At 32.2% G+C, this 22,000-nt stretch overlaps 1 protein-coding gene across 1 annotated transcript in view; it reads left to right on the top strand.

Moving 5' to 3' along the window:
• The window catches only part of LOC129229524 (BLOC-2 complex member HPS3-like), a 46,444-nt gene that overhangs the window by 5,476 nt on the left and 18,968 nt on the right, over window positions 1–22,000 (top strand). The window contains exons 2-8 of the mRNA XM_054863843.1: window positions 1,782–2,645; window positions 9,280–9,617; window positions 13,173–13,303; window positions 15,811–15,883; window positions 16,789–16,958; window positions 20,036–20,135; window positions 20,248–20,340. Coding sequence (XP_054719818.1) covers window positions 1,782–2,645; window positions 9,280–9,617; window positions 13,173–13,303; window positions 15,811–15,883; window positions 16,789–16,958; window positions 20,036–20,135; window positions 20,248–20,340 — 1,769 coding nt within the window. The remainder of the gene's footprint in view (window positions 1–1,781; window positions 2,646–9,279; window positions 9,618–13,172; window positions 13,304–15,810; window positions 15,884–16,788; window positions 16,959–20,035; window positions 20,136–20,247; window positions 20,341–22,000) is intronic.

The following is a 22,000-nucleotide window of genomic DNA, read 5'->3' as shown; positions in this document are numbered from 1 at the left end:
GAAAGTTTTTATCCCTTCCATCATCCTCTAAAATTGCATTTTTGATCTTTCAATTTCGAAATTTTGCTGAAAGAGAGTTGCTGAACTCCATCCCTTCAAAAATGCATTCAAAAAACGTGTAAATGTCATGAAAAATGGTGTACTATTTTGTTTTTGAGGCTTCAATTTCAAAAAAATTTCCCCCAACCTCCTCTTTTTAATGTTTTAAAAGATCGCCTAATATTTAGATTTTTGGAATTAGCAGTTTGAAAAAAAATGCTGTAAGAGAGTCTCTGAACACCATTGTTTCCCCGAACATTACCATAATGGCTTGCCATTGCATTTTTAGGACTTGCCTGAAAATTTATATATTTAATTTTCATATGAAGTGGAAAACTTTTAACACAAAGCTTAAGGGATCAAAATAATTTTTCATGTTAAAAGAATTTCATGTGTAAAGAGTTGTATTAAATTGCAATTGTCGGGACCACTGTATTACTTCACGTTAAGGTTCAAAAATATTGAAAATATCCGATATTTTGATACATCAGATCTTTTGATTATCATTATCATTTTGATATTTTGATACATAGTTCATTCAGCACAAACTTAAGTCTTCAAAATAGTAAATACATTCTCAAATCACTCTTTATTTTCTTATATTGTTATTACAATATTTAAACTTAAAACAAGGTTTCTTTCATTATTTATATCTAATATTTCATTCAAAATTTTTATCAATTTTAATGGAGTTAATTTAGCATCAGCTGTTTTATCCATTTTCTTCTGTTAGCTACTTTTACACAGTTATATGATTCAGAAATTAAAAATGCATAAGTCGGTGCAGTCATAAGACATTTTCTTTTTTTCTGAAGAAGTTTAATATTTAACTAGACATTTTCAATATGAATTAAATTGTTACATTACTGATAATTTTACGAATGTAACATAAAAAAGAAATATTATATCACTTTGTTACATTAATAATGTGTTAATACATCAGTACATAAGTTTTCAGTTATTTTTAATAATAAGTGAACTAATAATAAAATATAATTTTAATAATAAATTACTGTGATTAATCTAATTTTTATATTGAAAATGCCATAGTTGAAAAAATACATACCAAAAACATCAAAATACATGATATTTTCAAAATAAGTATCAGATATATATTGTGATATATACAGTAGAAGACCATTATAACGCACACCTTTTGGGACCTGTGCTTTTGCGTTATACAGGTTTTTGCATTATATAGATCGTTTCCCAAATCTTCAAACTAATATTCAAAATATATCTATATATTTGCAGTTCAGAATATGTTTTATCTACAATGAGTATTGAAGCACTTATGGTATTATTCAAATGGATACGTTTCACAATCAAAAGAAAGTGAATTATCGTGCACTTCTGCTACCTTCATGATTTGTATAACAACTGCACTTTCTAGAGCAATCTGGCGGTTTTTTTTTTTTTTTGTGAAATCTAATTTTCTTTTTAAATCTTTAAATTAAGATGAAAAAATGAAAAACTTAATGTTAAAAAATGTAATTTGCATAAGAATTTTCAGTTTGCAAAGTGGCATAAAGTGCTTCTTTTAACTGCAAAACTTATTGGTTATGTCTAAAAAGTTGTGCGCTTTATAGAGAATTGCATTATATAGGTTGGCGTATTAAAGGTATGTATCATGATATATATCGACAAACCCTGCTTCACGTAACCAATTTTTCATATTAAGCGTTTTGGTGTTAAGCGTGCTTCACTGTACTGTAATTTTCATTGAAAATTTTTTTTTGCAGGAAATTATGTTGCAACAATTGAAAATAAAGCATCATGGCACAGAAGTCTTATCACATATGTCCGGATTTATTTCAAATGGTGGATTGATGTCAGTGGCCAAACATTGAAAGTTCGAATCGCTGGTTGTACGCCAACAAACATAAATTCACAATCTTGGAACAAGACATTTGAAATGGTTGAGTTACCCCTTGAGCAAAGTGCAATTTATATTGCTTGTTGCAATAAAACTTCAGCTCTAGCAGTAAGTTTGGGAAACATAATATCAGTGTTTGGGTATAGTACCAAGACAGATGAGGTATCAAAACAAAAATTTCATGATTTTGATCACTTTGTGGACATTAGTGTTCCGATTATGGTAAAACAAGTAGAAATATATGAAAATTATTTTGCTTGCATGTCAGAAAATGCTGTACACGTATTTAAACTTGTATCTCAACAGGATGAAAATGGCTTTAATTCCTCAGTATCCGAAACACAGAAAGATAGTAAACTCGAACTTTGTGACGATGATTGTATAGAATGGAGATTTGAGTCATGTACTTATAGTGGTGCTTATGATAAAAAATGGGAAGAACACATTCAATCAAAACTTCATTCAAGTTCATTTCCTATTAATATTAATTTTGCTTGCATAGATAAAGAAAATGAAAAGTTTTGCAATGAAGAAAGTTGTGAATTATATGGTCCTCTTCAAACTATTAGAGGTTGCACCATTGATGTAAGACTGGACTCAAAAATATTTGAGATGCTTCCTACCATTTCTTCAAATATAAATGCTGTAACTCTATTATTCAGACAGTTTGTCTCAAAAGAAAATGGTTGTTCATTAAGTGGACTTCATTTGCTACCATTTTATGTGGCAGGTAAATCTATTCTTAAGTTTTTATGTAATGAATAATTTTAGAAACACTTTTAAATGCTCATAACCTTTACTCAAAATAGTTTCAACCTACCAATCAATTTTTATCTATAGGGTTTAATTTACTTTTTGGAAAGAATTCAAAGGAGGGCTACTCGACTTTAAAGAGGATTTTCAGATTTCGATTATGATATCAGACTTTAGAGGCTTAATACTCATATTCTTGAACAAAGGAAAGCCAGAGGGAGCATAATTCAGTCTTTTAAAGTATCAAGCTTAAATGACAGTTTCGTTTTAATGGGCCACATTTTTGCAAGATTGCAGGTTACTGTTTTAAGCTATTTTTTTACTAATTAGCAATTAGTAGAAAATGTTTATTCGATTATCATTTGCCAATTATTTAAACAAGGTATAATGTTATTTTTAGAACGTTATTTTTTGGATATTTTTTGTTGATAGCACAGGTGGGGTTGGCGATCAGATGGCAAAAGACATTAATATTTTTAGATGCCACTTTTTACTTCCTTGTACATTAACAGGAAGTAATGTAATCACAAAAAGATTTGCATTCAAATTTCATCTGTTTTACTCACCTGCAAATGAAAATCAAGTACAGTAGACTCATTTTACCCAGAGGCTACATTTCACGAAAGTGCCACATTTTTCAAAATCGTGTCAAAATAGGGGTTAGATTCCAGTGATTGAAAAAATACTCTTTAGTCTTGTGATAGATAAATACATAATAAACTGAATGTCTAATTATTTTGATATGTATATGTGTCCATATGCGCACAAAGAAAACATGAATGAACCTGCTGTTCATAACAATAATTGATTATGATAGTCTGTTGGCAGTCATTAATAATTTTTCACTGTAGTTCTTTGTAAGTCGTTAACACATCCATGATTTGTCACGTCACTTTCATAACAAGACCTTCCTTCTCTAACAAAATTAAAGTTTTGTTTGCCATTGTCAAGGGATGTTTCAAAACTTTCTATGTGAAGGTTAAAGGTTTTTAATTGTGTGTCATCAATGTTTGTGTCCTTGTTGGTTTCATTCTCCTTCCACTCTTCTAAAAGCTCTTATAGAGTTCTGGAATCATTAAAAACAAATATCTTCAGTGATCCAAGCTTGCTTATTAGCATGCCAAAATACTGTTCAGTGTATGCTGTCAGTGATTTCAGAAGTTTGGATTCTGGAAGAGGGGAAAGCTTTCTATGGTTTGTAATACTGCTTGGATGTAAAATCAAAACTTGTCAGCATAAAACAAAATATAGATCTCAAATCTTAAACCACATGTAATCAAATCTGTCTAAAATAAACCCACATAAAATGAGAGTCTACTGTAGTCAATATTGCACGTCCACAGCCACATTTGGCCATTGCCAAGTCAATTATCACAAGTTTTCACTTTAAGTCTATGTGCGTGCCCTTTTTGGCTACATTCATATGTTCAAAAAGACTTGCTTTGCATGTTTTAGGGACAGATCGGTGTTCTATAGAGACTAAAATTATAAATTGACCACTACTTGGTGGTATATCCCCAAGATTTTGGTCGCCAAACAAAACTGGTTGACAACAAAAATGACATTTTGAATTTGGGGTCAGTTTGGCTAAGTTTAGTGAGATATCCATTGAATCGATGTTGAAATTGTCAATATTTGAATTAATGAATAGCTAAAAGGCTATTCTGTATTAGTTTGCAAAAAAATATGTAAGAAGCAGTGACGTGCGGTCCGCCCAAGCAAACCAAGCAGAGCTTGGGCGCTCCAAAAATTATTTTCATTTCTCATTTGCATGCTCATAATTGACAGGAAGCATGAATTATAAGATTTTTCGGTACAGATGTGATATACCCCCCCCCCCCCCATTTGCCGACATCCGATTTTTTGCACAAAATTGAAATATTTTTCTCGCCAATGAGGCGATAAATTTTTAAGCATGGCATCCCTGGTGAAACTAACCTGTGGTTGGCAACGCGAAGGCAAACTTGTTCGAACTTGTTTACTTGGGTTCTTTACTTGGTTTTACGCAGGAGAGATACGTGTTGTTTTGTGCAATATACCTTACAGGAATGCTTATTTTGTGTTAGTTTAGATTCAGTAGTGTTTTGAAGTAAAAACATTAGAAAATGCCAGTTTCTTCAAACTTGAAGGTTAATTAAAAGTTAACTCCAACGTGGTGTGTATCTGTAACGCGCCATTGTCAGATGATGTTTTGTTTTAGACTGAGTGTGAGGATTTATACCATAAAAAGGTAAGTTCTTTATTTTAGAATTCACATAAAAATTCTCACTTCGGAAATTCTTTGTTTTTTACAAATCCTTGAGGGGTTCTTGTAGCTTTTAACTTTATTTTTACTGTATGTTAATTAATTTTACAAAAATAGTTCGGTTATTTTGTTCTAAAAGTTAATTCTTATCGATGCCACGAATTATTTAGACATTAACGTGCCTCCTTTTGGTACTGAATTTTATGTTAACAATTGAAAGTTCTTTCGGTTATACTCTTAAAAATGCTGAATTTTATTAATAAATCTGCACAATAATGTTGCATATTTCACACTTAAAACTGTGTCATTATTGTACACTGAACGGAAGGAGCCACCCTTGGGTGTACATACACATGAATATGCATAATATACATAAATATACATAATTGTGACCATACTCCGACTGTAATGTATATTAACAGTCGGAGGGATAACGGACCGAGCGGAGCGAGGTCCTGGCGAGCCAGAGGTCTCATAGTACTTTCGTAATGAGACCGAGGCAGGGCCGGCGAGCCGAGGTCTCATTACGAAAGTACTACGAGACCGAGGGCTCGTATCCCGGAGAAATGATGAAAAAACAATTAATGCATTAATTTCGACTTGTAATTAATACAATAATTTATTTCATTGTATTTTAATATGTTTACGAAAAACCCCGGCCCTGTACATTTTTGAAGCATATATTCGTGATGTTTTTTGTTGTGCTTTTATGTTGTTTTTATATATATTGTGTTCTGAAGTGCTTTGATCATGTTTTTTTATCTGATTTTTTCCTGTTGGCGCTAAAAAAGCATCGCTAAGAACGATGCATGACATATGTCGTCATACATCGTTTTCTTGGCGACGCTTTCTTGGCACCAACAGGAAAAAGTCGCTAAGGGTGGGGTATATCACATCAGTTCCGATTTTTCTTATCTTGACTTTCACTGAAAATAAGTAAAAAAAAACATTTATTATTCGCTCAAACGACGATTCCCGGGGAAAATGTATCCCCAGGCAAGGAAATTGAAATCTGCACTGCAGCCCATCCACCACAAGAAATGAAGGGGTGTTGCCATGACAACACAGTGATGCCATCGATCCTATCCAATGAAAAGAGACGGTTATTGGCGCTTCTTCAAATTCAAAACCAAGCAAGCAGTTCTTCGCATAAGGAAGTAGAGTTTGCCAGATTGGCTTTTTTCTAGAAATTTGGCCTTTTTTTGAAATCGGCTGAATTGAAAAAAATTGTCTGTCTTCTTGGCTTTTTTTTTTTTTGGATTCCGATTAATTTTCAACTATTTTCATAAAAGATTAAGTTTTTTAGCCAGAGATGTGTTTAAAGTATATTTTAGGCCTTTTTTAAAAATTTATTTTGTCTTTTTTAACCGTGCTTCAGCTTGCTGTTGTCATTTTGATGACGAATGTTTTCGTATTCACGATGGTAATAGAAAATAGCTTTCGGTTGCTGGAGTATTTATTGTTCCAAGATGGTCGATAGCTGTTCTCTATCGCATAATAAAGATCTTTGATCTGAATATGCTAATACTTTAGAAGGGTTTCCCACCCCCATAAGTGGTGGTGCAAAAACCACCTTCCAAATGAGAATTAAGTCCTTTAAAGCACTACCCCGCTAAAAATTTCCATGTCGGAGTCAGCAACATATAGCCCCCCCCCCTGCCGTTGTACTCATTTTAGCTATTAGTATTATAAATACAACCCTAAAATATACTCTTATAAAAAAAACCACTCACCCAACATGTTTTTCGATTCTGTGATGGAAGATTTTGCTGCTGGAATGAAGAATGATAACTCATTTCAAAATGAACTATTAAATTAAATGCAGTATTTGTTTCTAAAAACTCTAAACTTGGTGGTATTTTAGTAGCATTATATAGCACTGCATATTTTGGACCCCAGTTTCAGTCATTATTTGTTTTCTTAACACAAGGCCGTATCCAGAGGGGGGCCTGATGACCCCCCCCCCCCCCGAAACCCGAAATGTTTTTGTACCGTAAAACAGAAGAAGGTTTTTCTTTTCTTTTTTTTTTAAATTCCTAATGTCAGAAAAGGAAAATAACAATTTTTTTTTAATTCTTAATTTTGCTGCTATTCAAAATTTATAATATTTTGAAGAAATACAGAAAAAGCAGTTCTAGTTCTCATTAGCTGCAAGGCACACTTGAAATTTAGACCTTTAATTAGGACTTCCTGCTCTCTTTCCCAATTCAATTCAGGGCAGTCCAGGGTTAAGGCAGGCTCTTTGTCAGTTCGTTGTTTTTCAAGTCTACCAAACTGACTTCTGTGCACTTCCTCCTCCAGGGGCGTGCACAGAAATTTTGGGGCTGTCACAAATGTCTTTTTTGGGCCCCCTCCATATTGTTTACCCATATTTTCAACCCTAGGTTTAAAATGTTGGGCCCCATTTAAGCTCGGGCCCGGGCCAACAGGTGTCCCTTCTCCCCTCTGTGCACGACCCCGCTCTCCTCCCCCTATAACTCTTATAAAACTTACACTGTACTGATTTCGAACCGGGGACTCCCCAAAGGCTGGCCCCTAGTTTCCGATTAGGCGAGTATCTTGTTACCAAGATGTGCCAAATTCAGCTCCTTGATACATCCTGAGTAAAAAATGCAAAAATCACGATTCTCGCGTTTTTGCAGCATAATTTTCAAGATCATTTTTGTGATTGATATGTTTCTTGTCTTGCATTTATTTAATGCCGAATTCAGTATCATGGAAGTTCTTTTGTTATTGCTTGTTTATTTTTCTTACTTCTACTGCATACTGTTAATACCTTAAGTATGAGAAAAAAATAACACTTACTCTAATCTCTTTCATTTTCTGCACTACTTGTGATTGAAAAAAAGTTTGTTTCGAGAAATATTTTGTTGCATTTATTTTTAACTTAAAACGGGTGTGTCCAACAAAGTTATAATCATTTTGTAAGACTGTGCAATCAACTTCTGAAAAGTGTAAATAAAGAGCTTCAAATAATTTCAACTGTTCGAGAGTCTTTGAAAATTATTTAAGTTTTTGAAATTCCTTGAAAAGCTCTTCAATTTTGTATCTTATCAAGAAAATAAAGTATGAATTGTCCAAATGGCCAGAATATTACTCTTCCGTTCTTATTTTTTGAATGTCTACACCATTTCTTTTAAACTGTTTTGTACAATTTTCTGTAAGGCATTTAATGAAAAAAAAATGGGGGTAGGGGAGTGATCAAAAACAAACTTCATTAAAAGCGATATGAGCAGATGGCGGGGTGCTCTCGTTTTTCCTCTCTGTCCATTAAGTTCCATGATTTGTCGTGCAAGCAGTTTTTATTTTATTTGATCTTGATTTGCAAAAGAATGTATAACTTTTAAAAGACTTTGTTTGCCTATTTTTTTTTTCATATTTTTGTAGTCTCAATTACCTAATATAAGGCCTCAAAATACAGATTTTTTTTTCAAAAATTTCTCGGGGGAACAACCTCCAGACTCACTGAAATTATGGATGTTCTACATCCGACTTAAAGGGACACTCTTCTGTTATCCTTACCACTACAATGTGAATAAGAAAAATAATAAAAAATTTAAATAATAACAGTCCAAACAGTGGAATCATTAAAAATCGAGACAAAAAGTCTTCTATGTTAACATTTTTATGCGTTTGGTGTGTCTATAAATACTATATGTGTGTGTGTGTGTTAGGGCAATGTGCTAATCCGAGCCCCTCCCGAAAAAATTTCTGGATACGGCCTTGTCTTAACGTTTTGTTAACATGCGTTTCTAAAGTAGTTTTAAATTAAAGTTTTGTGCAATACACATTTGTTTCGGCTGCATAAAAAATGTTCTATTTAACATGACAGTAGAATTAACACGCTTTACTTAGAGAACACAGATATACTACAAGCATATTGTAAAGTATAAGTAATAATATGAAGACAATTGGATATTACATCTGCTTGGGCGGGCCACCGCACTTGCCTGGAAAGAAGTTAAAGTGTTCTTTTGATTACTTAATTGCACTATTATATTATTTTTCTTCGTGCATGCTCCATGTAATTTTTGCACAATTTCTGATTCTGGACTTATTTGAAGTTCCAGTCTCTATGTTTACCATGATTTCATGTGTGTGGGAATGAGTCTGTAAAATTATACATTTAAGAAATATTACTTCTAATGTGCGTACATGAATACACATGCCCATTTTTTTGAGTTATCAAAAAAAGATCAAATATTCGATAGTCATCCAAGGACATAATGGGGAGTCCACATCATTTTTTTTTTTAAATTCGCCATGTGGTAAGTGTTGGCCGCTAATCATGATTTTTGTTTGTGTGATATATGTATATTAATGCTTTTTCTAACTTAGCAATGATTTTCATAAATATATTTTTTAGAAACATCTCCAGATAACTTTGCTGATCCTTTAAATATGGCTGCTTCACAGTCTGAAAAGTCTTCATTTTCCAATCCATGGCTAGGTCTTCTGCCTGTATCTTCCTCTTCTGTCAGAACTATTGGCTGTTTTTTTTCAACCCCTCAGGAAGGTTTTTTATATGACATCACAAATAGAACACAATTTGTTAGCTCATATGTCTATACCTCAATGTTGAAAGGAATTGCAATTGAATCTTCATTGCTGCATGCATTGACTGATACTGGGCTGGAGACTTATACTGTTCATCTTCCACACTCTGTTTTAAGCCAGGTGGAAAAGCTAGATGGTGTAAAAAATGTAAGTAGCTTTATTATAAAGTAAAACTGTAAAGCATATTAAGCCAAAAAAAAAAAGGGTTTGAGATCATTGATAACAGTATTGAAGGGATAAACCTACTTAATATGTTTGATGTTATTTTTTTAGAAACCTTTTTAGCAATATTCCAGGTAATGAACTGTTTCTTACTGTTGCTAAACCATAACTGTTAATGATTCCCTCATTTTTAATGAAGAACTTTTTCTTAATCTTTTCAAATTTTATATCTTCAATGATTTTTTTTTTTTTTTTTTCAAAAATGGTAATTTATGTTTCTTACAAATTAACTGTATTGCAATGGGAGCTAATTAGCAAGCCTAGATTAGCAAACCCTTTTTTGTTACACTATGAAAGAAAGTTTTCTATTGAAAATCATGTTTTTACGCCTCTTTGTTGCAGAAACATTGATAACTTATTATGTATTAGTTTATCAAACTGTTTTTGAACTTAGTAAGAAAACCACTACTCCTTAATACTAAAAAAAGACTCGTTTTAATCAGTTTGTTTTTATTTTTTGGATATTAATATTGAAATTGATTCCTATTATCATACTGCAATTTATGATAAAAGGCAGTGGCGCCGACTCCATGGGGCTTGAGGGGGCCCGAGCCCCCTCAAAAATATTTTTGAGGGGGCAGAGCCCCCCCCAATAAATCAAGAAAATTATAAGTTACATTATGCTTTCTAAACTCATAAATTTATCTTTTATTTTCCTTGTTTGAAGATAGTTTACCTTGTAAAATATATTCAGTAATGAGTTAAAACAAATAATTATTACGGTTGTGTAAGCAGGTTAACTGAAAACGAGTGGTGCGAATGATGATAGTGTTACAGTGCTGCGAGTACTGTAAAAATTTGTCCCAGTGCGCGAACTTACGGATCTGGAAAAATATATATGAGAGTTTGATTTGTATATAAAATGGGAGACGTGATAGTTTTGAATACTTTTGGGAATCGTGTTTAAAAGAAAACCTTCACAAAATGATGATCCTTCCCTTTCTCGGAATCGACGTATACCAAAGAAGTATGAAAACAATGAAGGCAGCTCACTGCACACTTTCAAAATCCCAAAGGAAAACATTTGACTCGCGCTACTTATGCGAAATAGCTATAACACGATTTTTTCTCCAGTATTCAGACCTAACGCGAATTCCGCACCGCAACACGAAAATTCTCGGAAGGAAATCGTGGTGTGTTCGTATCAGCTTTGTTATTGGCTACTAAAAAATTTTTTTTCATGAATGTATCTTTATCCTTTTACCATCGCTGAGAGTAGAAGTTCCCTTTTCATTTTAAATGCGAAAGTTAATGAAATATAATGACACCTAAGAGCGCTGTTTCATCTAAAGTTTGTGAAGATAAAAAGAGAAAGTTTCATGACAATTAAAGAAAAGCTAGAGCTTCTTGAAAAGCTGATGGTCAACTAAAAAATGCGTTGAAGGTAGCACGAGAATTAGGTATGAGTGATTCTTCCGTACATACAATTACAAGTCAAGAAAAGGAAATCCGTAAAAATTCACCTAGTAGTGTCTTGCAAAAATTTATGAAAATGGAAACTGCTCATGTATTGTGTATGAATATCATTAATTGATCGACTGTACAGTACAACTAAAGATGCATTTGCTTTTCTTACTATATACTGTGTCTACCGTATACCGGTTTATTTTTTCTTTCTTTCCCATTAATCATTGATTTTGTACATCGTAGCAGTATTTTATGTTAAATAAAACGTTTTTTTTTTAAATACAAGTAAACATTCAGTTCTTTATGGAAGAGACAGTAATGTACAGTTAGTTAAGAGATGGTTTTTAACAGTTTGAGGGGGTGTTTACAAGTGTCTAAAATAATTGGGTACGTTTTTTAAAAAATTTTACACATACCCTTTTCCACAACGCGAAAATTCGACCTACGCGAGAGGTCTTGGAATGCATCCCTCGCGTAAGACGGGAGTTGACTGTACTACAAGGTACAAGGCAATATACATTGAGGTTTGTAAAATGGTGCAATTTTGCATTATTGGGCGATTTACATCAACTGGACGCACACAGGTCATTGCAGTTGAACAAGAGTGCTTGCTTTTATTAAACAAAGGTGAAAGAGAAGAGAACATTTTGAAAAATCAACTGAGTTTTTCGAAAATGACCTAGACATTGAGAGACTGCGTTTACACTTGAATATGTTAGCCGATGTCACTAATGTAAAAACAACTGGTCTTAAAAAGCATGCGTAAATTAAATTTCCTTTTTACAAAAATACTGTGTGTGTTTGTATTTATTTCTTCCGTTTTTCGAAGCCAAAAAATATGTGTCGGGCTTGTCGAGTTTTCGAGGTTCTAATGTTGATTATATGATTTTAAAAAAACTTTAAAACTCACTATTTTTCATCTCAAATTTAGAAAATTTCCTGCGGCATGCCCCCTTTCCCCCGATATTTTTTAAGTCGGCGTCTCTGGCAGTGCCCTTCAATGCAAGTCAAGCGCCCTACCTTTTCCATGCCTAGCTACGGCACTGCATGACTCCCCATAAAATAGAACAAAAAAATGTCTCTTACTAAGACAAGTGACATGATCTAATTGAACCAGAAAAATTTTTATACCAATTTTTGGATTGTTTTACTTTGAAAACGCCATGCCACATACTGTTTGTTTTTTAAATTATACACACCAGAAAATATGTAAATTGGCATTTTCAAGGCACAACAATCGACCTTTATTTGGGGGGGGGGTGGAACCTCCATGGGATTACATAACCCCCTAAACCCCCGGTGATGACTGGGCCAGCCCCCCCAATGATTTTTGCAAGTCGGCGCCCCTGATAAAAGGCATGAATTCCAATTCAATGTGAAAAGCCTTCAAGATTTTTCTTAATACCTTAGTTAAAGAGCTTTTATTGTTATTACTGTTTCTCCAGCTATCAGATTTAAAGGAATTTGTAACAGTCATAGCTTTCAATCATTAAATTTCACGGCTTAAAAACAAGCTTATTGATAATAATTTTCCTAGTAACCTTGTTAAAAACATTGGCTTAAGTATCACCTTTAGTAAACATTTTGCTTCACTTGAATCGTTTAACTGTTGAAGCTTATGAAATAATGGACATTTTTTATTAGATCTAATATTTATGTTTTGCTACAGTGCAACATAAAATTTTTTTTAACTTTAGCTTCAGATTTGGAGCCTTTGACCCATGCCCCATGTGCCTATGCCTAAATTGTGCCCAAGCAAAATATTCTGAGAACTTTACAAATTTAAGTTTCAAGGTATAAAATTCTTTTTCCTAGTGAGTAGTTTCAAAAGTATTTCAGGGAGAGCACGGCTCCTTCTCAGCCCACTCCTTAAACATGCTCTTGTGTTCAGAAACATTTTATGTTATGAATATGATTTTCAAAACATTGTATTAAACAATCTGTTAACTTCATCATTGGCAGAATTGTGTACATATTTTAACCATATTTCTTTCTTCAAAACTGTTCTTTAAATTTTTAAAATTCACTTGCAATATCATTTTAAGGTTTTCAAACTTGCTTTTATTTTTTCAGATATTACCGAGTTTTGATGAAACAGTGTGTCTTTTGGGTTTACGTCCCTTTTTAGGAGTTGATCATTTGTCAATGTCCGAAAATCATTTGATCCTTATATCTTCCTTGGAGGATTCCGTTGCTAACAATGTGTAAGCGTGAACTTCTATAATTTAAGCTTATCATACGAGTTAAATATTTTAACTCATAACTTGAACTGTTTAAATTGCTTCCAGTACTTAAAGCCAAAAAATGATTCAAGGGACTTTCTAACCTCTTTGTTCAGTGGTGATTATTTTGATGAAAATTTTATGTTTAAAACATGAATAGAATACTAACTGAAATAAATTCTTTCATTAACTATGTCAGTCTGTGAACAAATATTTATTTCATGTAAGAATTAATAAATGAATCTTGATATTTCTTCTGTATTTTCATACTAAAAAACAAATTTACCAAAAAAGAAATGAACTCCTAAACTATCAGGGATTATGTTTCAGATGAATATACAACTGAAACAAAATAGTTGAAATGAAAAAAGCAGCTGCTGTTGCTTATATTGTCCAGTTTTACAAAATGTTGATCATAAAATAAAAGGAAATAATATAAAGCCCAATTAAAAGCACACCATATAAAAGAGTGGCCTAATAGATATTAAAGTTGATGTATAAAATAGATATTGTAAATTGTTTACTAAAGATTTATGAAATTAGGCCTCAACACGTGTACCATTTTAAAGTACAAGGTCTGTATAAAAAGTTATGAGACTGATCTGTGTTCTAAGAATTTATAACAGATATTAATACTCAGAGCTAAAATTCTTTAAAATAAGACCCTTGGCCTAGCACACACTTATCCCAGCAAGTCTTGTAAGCTTTGGAGGCTGCTTTGTAGTCTGCTTCCAGAATGTCCTTTAAAAGTTTTGTACCAGCGCCTTCATGACCTCCAGAGCTCCATGGTGATGCCCTTTTAGTGATGCTTCCATCTTCGGGAATATAAAGAAGTCAACTGGAGCTAAATAGTGGCTGTAGGCGGGCTGGGGTAGCATAGAGATACCATTATTGACCAGGAAGTCTTCGAGAATGAATCAGGTGTTTCTAGCATTTCTCAAGTGTTCAGCGATGATGCTGTTAACTGTCATTTTATCAAATCCAACTTCATCTGCTATCGTTCTCACACTTAACCAGCAGTCCGAATTTAGCACAACACCCACACGTTCCACATTTGCGTACGACGTACGTTCTGCTGGTTGACGGACAGCCTGTTTGAGATTCATCCTCGACGCTCTCCCGGCCACCTTTGAAACACTTGTGCCACAAAAACACATGCACCTTCAACAGACAATTATCTCTGAGGCCGATTTACCAAATCCCACACAAAACTTAATCAGGTAATGCTGCTCAAATGTTATATGCATTTTGGAGCTGGAACAGATGTTTGCAACAGAGGTCCACTATAACCACGATGCTGCCTGAACAAAGACTCACAGGCAACTGCGAACCGGAATGAGTCCCAACAGTAACCCCCACCACCGAGCTAATCAGTTTTTGTGCACTTGAGAGGCACAGTCGCATCAGGAAAAAATGAATCTTATTACTTTTTATACAGACCCTGTATGATTGTAAATCTTAATGGGGAAAAAAAGAGGTTTTCATGATGATTACCATTACAGTCTTTTATGTGCACGGTAATAATATCAAAAAGTTTCTGGAAGTTGTTTCAACTTGGAACTACGCTCTCATTACAAATAGATGTCAGCAGGATCATCATTTTGAATTTTCACGTGGGTAAATGATGTAAACTCAATATCAATTTTGGCGGGAAACAAAACAAAAAAAAAACAAAATAATAATAATGATAATCAAATCTAAGGGGCAATCTAATCCCCTCCTGGCCTGGATGTCACAAAAAATATTGTGCAGCCCCTTGGCTTTGATTAAAATGTGCACTGAAAAGCAAAAAATATATTTTCTCTTCTTATTTTGAATTGAAAAGACTAAAAACATTGTCATTTAAAAAAGTAAATTGCTACTTATAAAATATTTGAAAATGTTCCTTTTCCTTTATTTGTATATATGGTTTCATGGGGCATTGATTACAAAGTGGGAATTTCTCTTTCTTTAATTTACCAAAGCAAAACACATCACTTTGCCTTAGCTCCTCTATCTTAGACCAATTACTTTAGAAGTTATCCGTTTTTATTTGGTGCCACTGTTTTGCTTGAGAAAAAATAGAATAACCACTGAGAACAAAATATTTTTTCATGCTATCTGCTTTTATTGTAAGTGCTTATCAAAGCGATGATTCAGCTGAATTAAATAGTGGACCTCAAATGGCTGGTCACATTAAGCTTCACTAAGTTCAGCATTACAGTATAACTTCAATTTGACGATTTTCTCAATTTAATGATACATTTCACTGGTCTGGATTTGACTGCATTGAATGTCTATGCTCCTCGATTTAACAATATCCTTGATTTAACAATACCTTTTTCCAGTCCCTTGCCAATTATTAAATCAGGGTGATGCTGTATTTTAAAAATTATTTTTAAACGTCATAGTTTTAGCTGTCAAGCATTTGTTTTGAATAAATACGTACAAAAAGATAAAATAAATGATATCACTTACATTTATTTATATTTAAAATTGTTCCTTTTTAGCGTTGAAAATGCAAATTCTTCTACTTTGTACTCACTCAGGAAACCTTCTGTTGTGCAAGTTTTTAGTGATTTGGTAAATATTTACTCATTATTATTATTATTATTTGTGTAATATTTTTTTCCCCTCTTTTTCAACATTCATTCTTATACAAAGCAATCATTCTCACTTTAAAGGTCTGTTTGAGTTGTATCATGTTTGCTGATTTATAATGATTTATTACAAAATCTATTGCACACATTTGCAGTGAAATACATGTGTTCCAGAGTGCGATGAACCCTTTGAGAGAAATTGGAACTGTAGTAGAAAATATATTTTTCTTGCAAAATATTTGATGAGACTGTTTGAAAAATTCATGTTTTCAAAATTAATGCCCTTTTTAATCTTATCTTCTATAGCAACAATGTTCTGTGCAAAAGCTATGTGCCACTGATCTAAATAACAGACAGTAGTGCATACGTATCTTTTAAAAAATAAAAGGTATTACTTAAAATAATAATTATGAACTAAATTCAGAAAGTTTCGTTTCTAACATATTTTAATGTTTTACTGTCTTACACATTTTTAAAATAAGTGTATGAAATGGACATGTTGCTCATTACAATTAATGCCTCTATGGAGTGGGAGAAAAATGCAATTTTTATATGGATGCCATATGTATATAAATATTTTCCTCCCGAACTTAGGCTTTAAAAAAGCATTTCTTCCTTTTTACTGCTTTGTTTTACCAAAACGCTCATAGAATTCATTCAATAATCGTTTTTTCTCCCCTTTTCTGATTATGTGTTAGTAAGAGCAAGTATAAAACGCTAAATTTGTGAAAACGTTCCCAACTTCACAATATTCAGATAATTTGTAGTCATTTTATATTCATAGAATCAATTGATATTTTTTGAAAAACTTTCATTGTGAATTATTTATTTTAGTAAAATTTTATTAAGTGCTGTAAATGGTTGGTTTTAACATTTATTCATTTTCAGCTAGAAGTTGCGGAAAGTAATAAATCTTCAAGTCCAGCAACTTACTACCATTTGCTTAGTGAAGCACATATGATTTTAAGAATTGAAATTTTTATGCACAAAACTAAGACGAAAGAGATTGAATCTCTTTACAGGAAATCTTGTTTATTATTAGCAGATTATTTTTGTTGGTAAGTATCCTCAACTTGTAATGTATTAATTTGGATCCCTCCCCTTCTTCTTCTTCTTCTTCTTTTTTTTTTTTTTTTTTTTTTTTTTGCACTTTTAGCGTCATGTGATAAAAAGCATTTGAATTCTATATTTATTCTGGGTTTAAACTACATTAAATTGCTCTGTGGATTAGAGTTAGTTAAAACATCAATAGAAATTCTCATGATAAAACACAAATCTTACGTTAGTGTTATTATTGTTTACCATGCAAATTCAGTTGTGTCTTTAGGTTTAATGTTTGGATGCAATGAGCATAAAAAAATTTAAAGTGTTGTATACCTTGGTCACCATCAACGGCATCAACCGAGACAATTTTGCCACGTGGGACATCTTTGCCTGTTTTTAAAAATCATGCTATTTGGCACTTTGCTAAGTTCCGTAACCAGCTAACAGATGCAATATTGTTTTCATTGCACAAAGATATGCTACTCAAACTAGCTGGCTTGCTAAAATATTTTGATTTGGGACAAGTTTTTATTTCTCTTTATTGTCACAAAAAGAGATTAAGTTTTCAGTGAAGAATGTACATGGTGTTAAAAAAGTTGTGCACTAATAAGTCATTTAAAACTTAATTTAAGGTTTTTGTTTCATTCTTTTTCGATTTTGATCCTTATTTCATTATGTTTTATCCCCTATTGATACAATAGTAGCTAAAAAGACATGCAAGTAATGCAGGCGCCATGCTCAGATATTTTGAGACTCGTCACAACTGACTTTTACTGGCCCCTTAAATATTGTTTACTCCTATTTCCCGACATATATTTCACCCCTGGGGCCCCATTCAGGCTCGGGGCCGAACCAATGGGTGTCCCTTCTCCCACCTCCCCCCTGTACTCGCCCCTAAAGTGACACTAACATTGAAAACTGAAAATGGCATCTATGAAAGAAGAAGCTCTCTATGGGTTGAGGCTCAATCACCCAGAACCTTTTCTTTTCAGCACGTATTACCAATTCTAATATGGCAGTTTGAAATATGATTGAAGATTAATTTTGGCTATACTAGTAGGGGAGAGTGGTAATGAATGGGCCATGGGGATGAATGGGCCACTAACAAAATATGAAAAAGTATTCGCGTAAAATTATTTTAGATGCCACTAATCGATAGAGCTGTTTGTTCTACTAAAGTCATGTAATTTTCAATTATTTGAGAAAAGCCATTTTTCCACTAGAGTACAATGGTCAAGAATCTATATACCAGTATCTATATATAAGTATTTTTTTCCCTTTTCAGTAAAATAAATACTAGTTAAAGAAAATCTATTATTTCACTGTAGGTATATGTATCAGCATTTCTTTCCATATCTGTAAACTAATTTTAAGATGTATTTTGATGCTATTTGAACTTCATGTATTAAAAATACCTGAATATAATTCTAGAAGTATAGGTGGGGCTGAAAGGACCACTGTATCATGGTTATGGATCGGCCACCAAAAAAAGGGTTTTTCTTTCTTTTTTTTCTGATTTTCTCTTTAATATGAAGCATAACTGACTGTCATAGATTTAGATTACTGTCTTGTTAGAATAGGTTTGAATGATTCCATCCAGTATTTAATACACAGGTTACAGTAGAATAGTATGCTTTTGCTTTGTTGATTTTATAGGTTTTTTTTTAAAAATGTCCTATTGTTTGCTTTTGAGGACTGGTGTATATTTAAATCAAACATTAAAAAAAATTTCTCTATTTGAAAATTTAGGTAATAATTCTTATTTATTATTAGCACATTGTTAATGATAATATTGGATTTTACCATTGAATTTTAAAGAAATAATATTAAATTTTACAAGCAATTAAAATTTTAATTATTAAAAAAATAAATAAAGTTAAAAGTATAAGTAATTGTAGTGAAATAGAAAAAATTTTTTTGCTTGCGTATATGTTGTTTGCTATGTGTATTTATTCATGATAATTTTTGAAAAGATTAATTCTACATGTTTTCATTGAATTCTTTTAGTGATCCATTCATTACCTTCAATGGCCCATTCAGCCCCATGGGTAGAGATGAATGGGCCAAATTTCTATGTTTTTATTTTCTATTATTATTCAGACATATTCTAATCCAAGTTTTATGACTTTTTTATGTAACCAAAAAAGTAAAGAACTAAGGAGCAATTTTGAGCTAAAAAAAGTATTTAAAAAATTGCAAAAATTAAAAACCAAAAATTGGTCTATTCATTACCCCTCTCCCCTACCTAGTGTGAAGTTGAAATTTGTCTAAATCTCCTCAGAACTACAAAAGATTCACACACTGAAATGTGTTAGCATTAGGGAAAAAATATCCTCATATATATAATAGCGAATGATCAAGTAATGTCCTGACATCATCAACAATGAAACTCGCGCCACGACGTGATAATTTGATACTATTGTTTGGTAATGTGTGACATGCAGGGAAAGGCTTTATTTTGGCAAGGCTGAACTGGATCCGGTAATTTAACTGTTTTACTGGTAAGATTCATTTCAGGGGAATGAAGAAGCAAAAAAGAGGTCAACAAAGAATGCTATCTACTGAAGTTTAGGGTTAATTCACTGGAGTTAGGGTTAAAATTTCAACTATGAAAATATCACCAAACAGGCAATTGCTTCGTTAAGCAATTTTCACCCATTTTATCTTGATGGGCAATTTTCTAGTTTCATAATAAGGATCAAAATATAAAAAAATAATTATGTTTTAATCTGAAGTAGTTTTTTTTTTAAATACATTTTCTTCGGCAGTGTAAATAAACACCCTAACAACTTTTAAATTAATTTTCAAATTGTCAAAATGCACATACATAAATTTAAATTATTAAAAGAACTAACTTTTAAAAAGGCAGCACAAGAAATTCATGGAGGCCGCATGTGGCCTGGGGGCCACAGGTTCCTCCCTTCTGGTTTAGATTAACTGAAACACCTACCGAAGAAAAATATGCTTCTACTTTGAAATGTTTGTTAAATGGGATTCCATAGTATTTTGAACAATCACAGCATCATGTGAAGAGAAAAATATATAAATAATTTCGTTAATTTTAATTCTAATTATTTGTCTTTGTCCTCAGCTCAGATTCTTATGATAAGACTACTGCAGTTCCATATTATCATCTTTCCGGCTTGAGTCCTGAAAGTGTGGTGCAGAGAATGTTTGATTTCTATCATGAGGTATTGATGATCTTAGTGCATAAAAGCATAATTGAGTGCTAATTTTTGAAAATATATACATACTTAAGTAATGGTTAATCACAACTTATTGATGTAATATGTTTTTGTCTAGAACAAACACATCAAAATATTGAAACCGATGATACATTATATGAATTCTATTCTATTTGATGAAGAGTCCGGTGCAAGTCTTACATTGCCCCAGGTATTATATGGTTTCATCAGCTTAAAAATATGTTGATGTTCTGTTTTAAAGCTTTTGTATATTAATAATGATGTATTGCTATTAAAATATTTAATGCAATGTTAAATTTATATTTGGTATATACTGCTGTAAGAACGTTAAGTGCAGTGTCTAATTTTTCTTTTTTTGTATTTGCGTCATCTATTGTACTTAGCTTTATTGTACAAGCTTGCTTTTTTGGTTTCCACTGAAAATAAAACACAAAGAAAATGCCAAATTCCATCATTTCCCTATTTGTTTGTATGGAGTCCTAAGCCTGTTGCTTTAAATATCTCTAAACCTCGTTTCTACAAATACTGTGTTTTACCTTTCCATGACAGTGTTTTATGTACAAATACAATATAATCTCTTATACAGTATCAAAATACTGATTTTTTGTTTCTAGAATTTCTTTCAGCAACCTTGAGTATCACACTATACAGGTGTAAACTGTAAGAATAAAGATAGCATTTGAAAAGCATGCAATTTATTGCAAATCTTGTAGTTTTGTTATTTGCAGTACTTTATATATTTTAAAATACCACTTTAAGGCAAATTTTACCAAATAAAACTATTTACATCAGAAAGCATATTTTGCTTATTTGCATAGTTTATAAGTACAGGCCTCCCTCGTATAACACAGTACTTCTACAACATGGTTTCAATATTACACAGTACCAAATTTGCAGTTATTATAACACAGTTTTTATATTACACGGTACAAAACTTTAATTCATAACTACACGGCTTTGATGTAACATGAATTTTAAAAGAAAGAATTCAATTTTTGTTCAATATACTGTTGAAAAATTTATGATAACAATTGTAATAAGTTTTTGCTTTGTTTTTATGAAACTTTTACGAAAAATTGTCTGTCTTGGGCTCAAAAGTTTGGTTTCCCCGCATAACACTAACTTTTAACTTTTAAATACATACTTGATTATAATCATCAGTGTTCTAAAAGCAAAAAAGTGAATATTATTTTGTTTCCAATGCATTTTAAGAAAATAAGATTAGGATTAAACATAAGCTAATTATGGCAAACAATAAATAAAAAATGTAGTCAAAACAAAGTATGAAATAAAATAAATGGAATGATTCTATTTATTTTATTTTAAATTTTGTTTTGTTGTTGTTGCTCAGACGAACTTTATTGCTACAGAAAAGATCAGACTTTTTTTCTTATGGAATTCGTTTTGTTCTTAGTACAGAAATAAAAGTGGATAAAATTTTTTCTTGTTGTGCATAGCAGTTTTAATTTGCGGTATGTAAAATAATTAAGTTTATCTTATATAACAACTATTATTTTTAAATGAGTGGGTCTTTGTATGTTCTGGTTGCAAGTTTTCATTTGTATGTTCTATTGAGCCGAAATTTCAGCTATTCTAAAATTTGCACCTTAGGATTTGGTTTCGATATAACATGGTACACATTCCTTGATGTACATTATTTTAAGGTCTCGTATAACACAGTTTCAACGTAACACTGAACATTGTTTCGATATAACACGGTACGCATTGACATGATTTATGATATGTACATGATTAATTAGGTTAAAAAATGAGTAAAAAAAACATTTATAAAAAAATGTCTCATACAACACGGTTTCGATACTGCACGACAAATTAACCGTGTTATAGGA

The sequence above is a fragment of the Uloborus diversus genome, chromosome 9 (genome assembly GCF_026930045.1).
Source record: "Uloborus diversus isolate 005 chromosome 9, Udiv.v.3.1, whole genome shotgun sequence".
In the NCBI taxonomy this organism is placed as follows: domain Eukaryota; kingdom Metazoa; phylum Arthropoda; class Arachnida; order Araneae; family Uloboridae; genus Uloborus; species Uloborus diversus.
The sequence above is the reverse complement of the archived record's forward strand: the minus strand, read 5'-3'. Positions and strand labels throughout refer to the sequence as shown.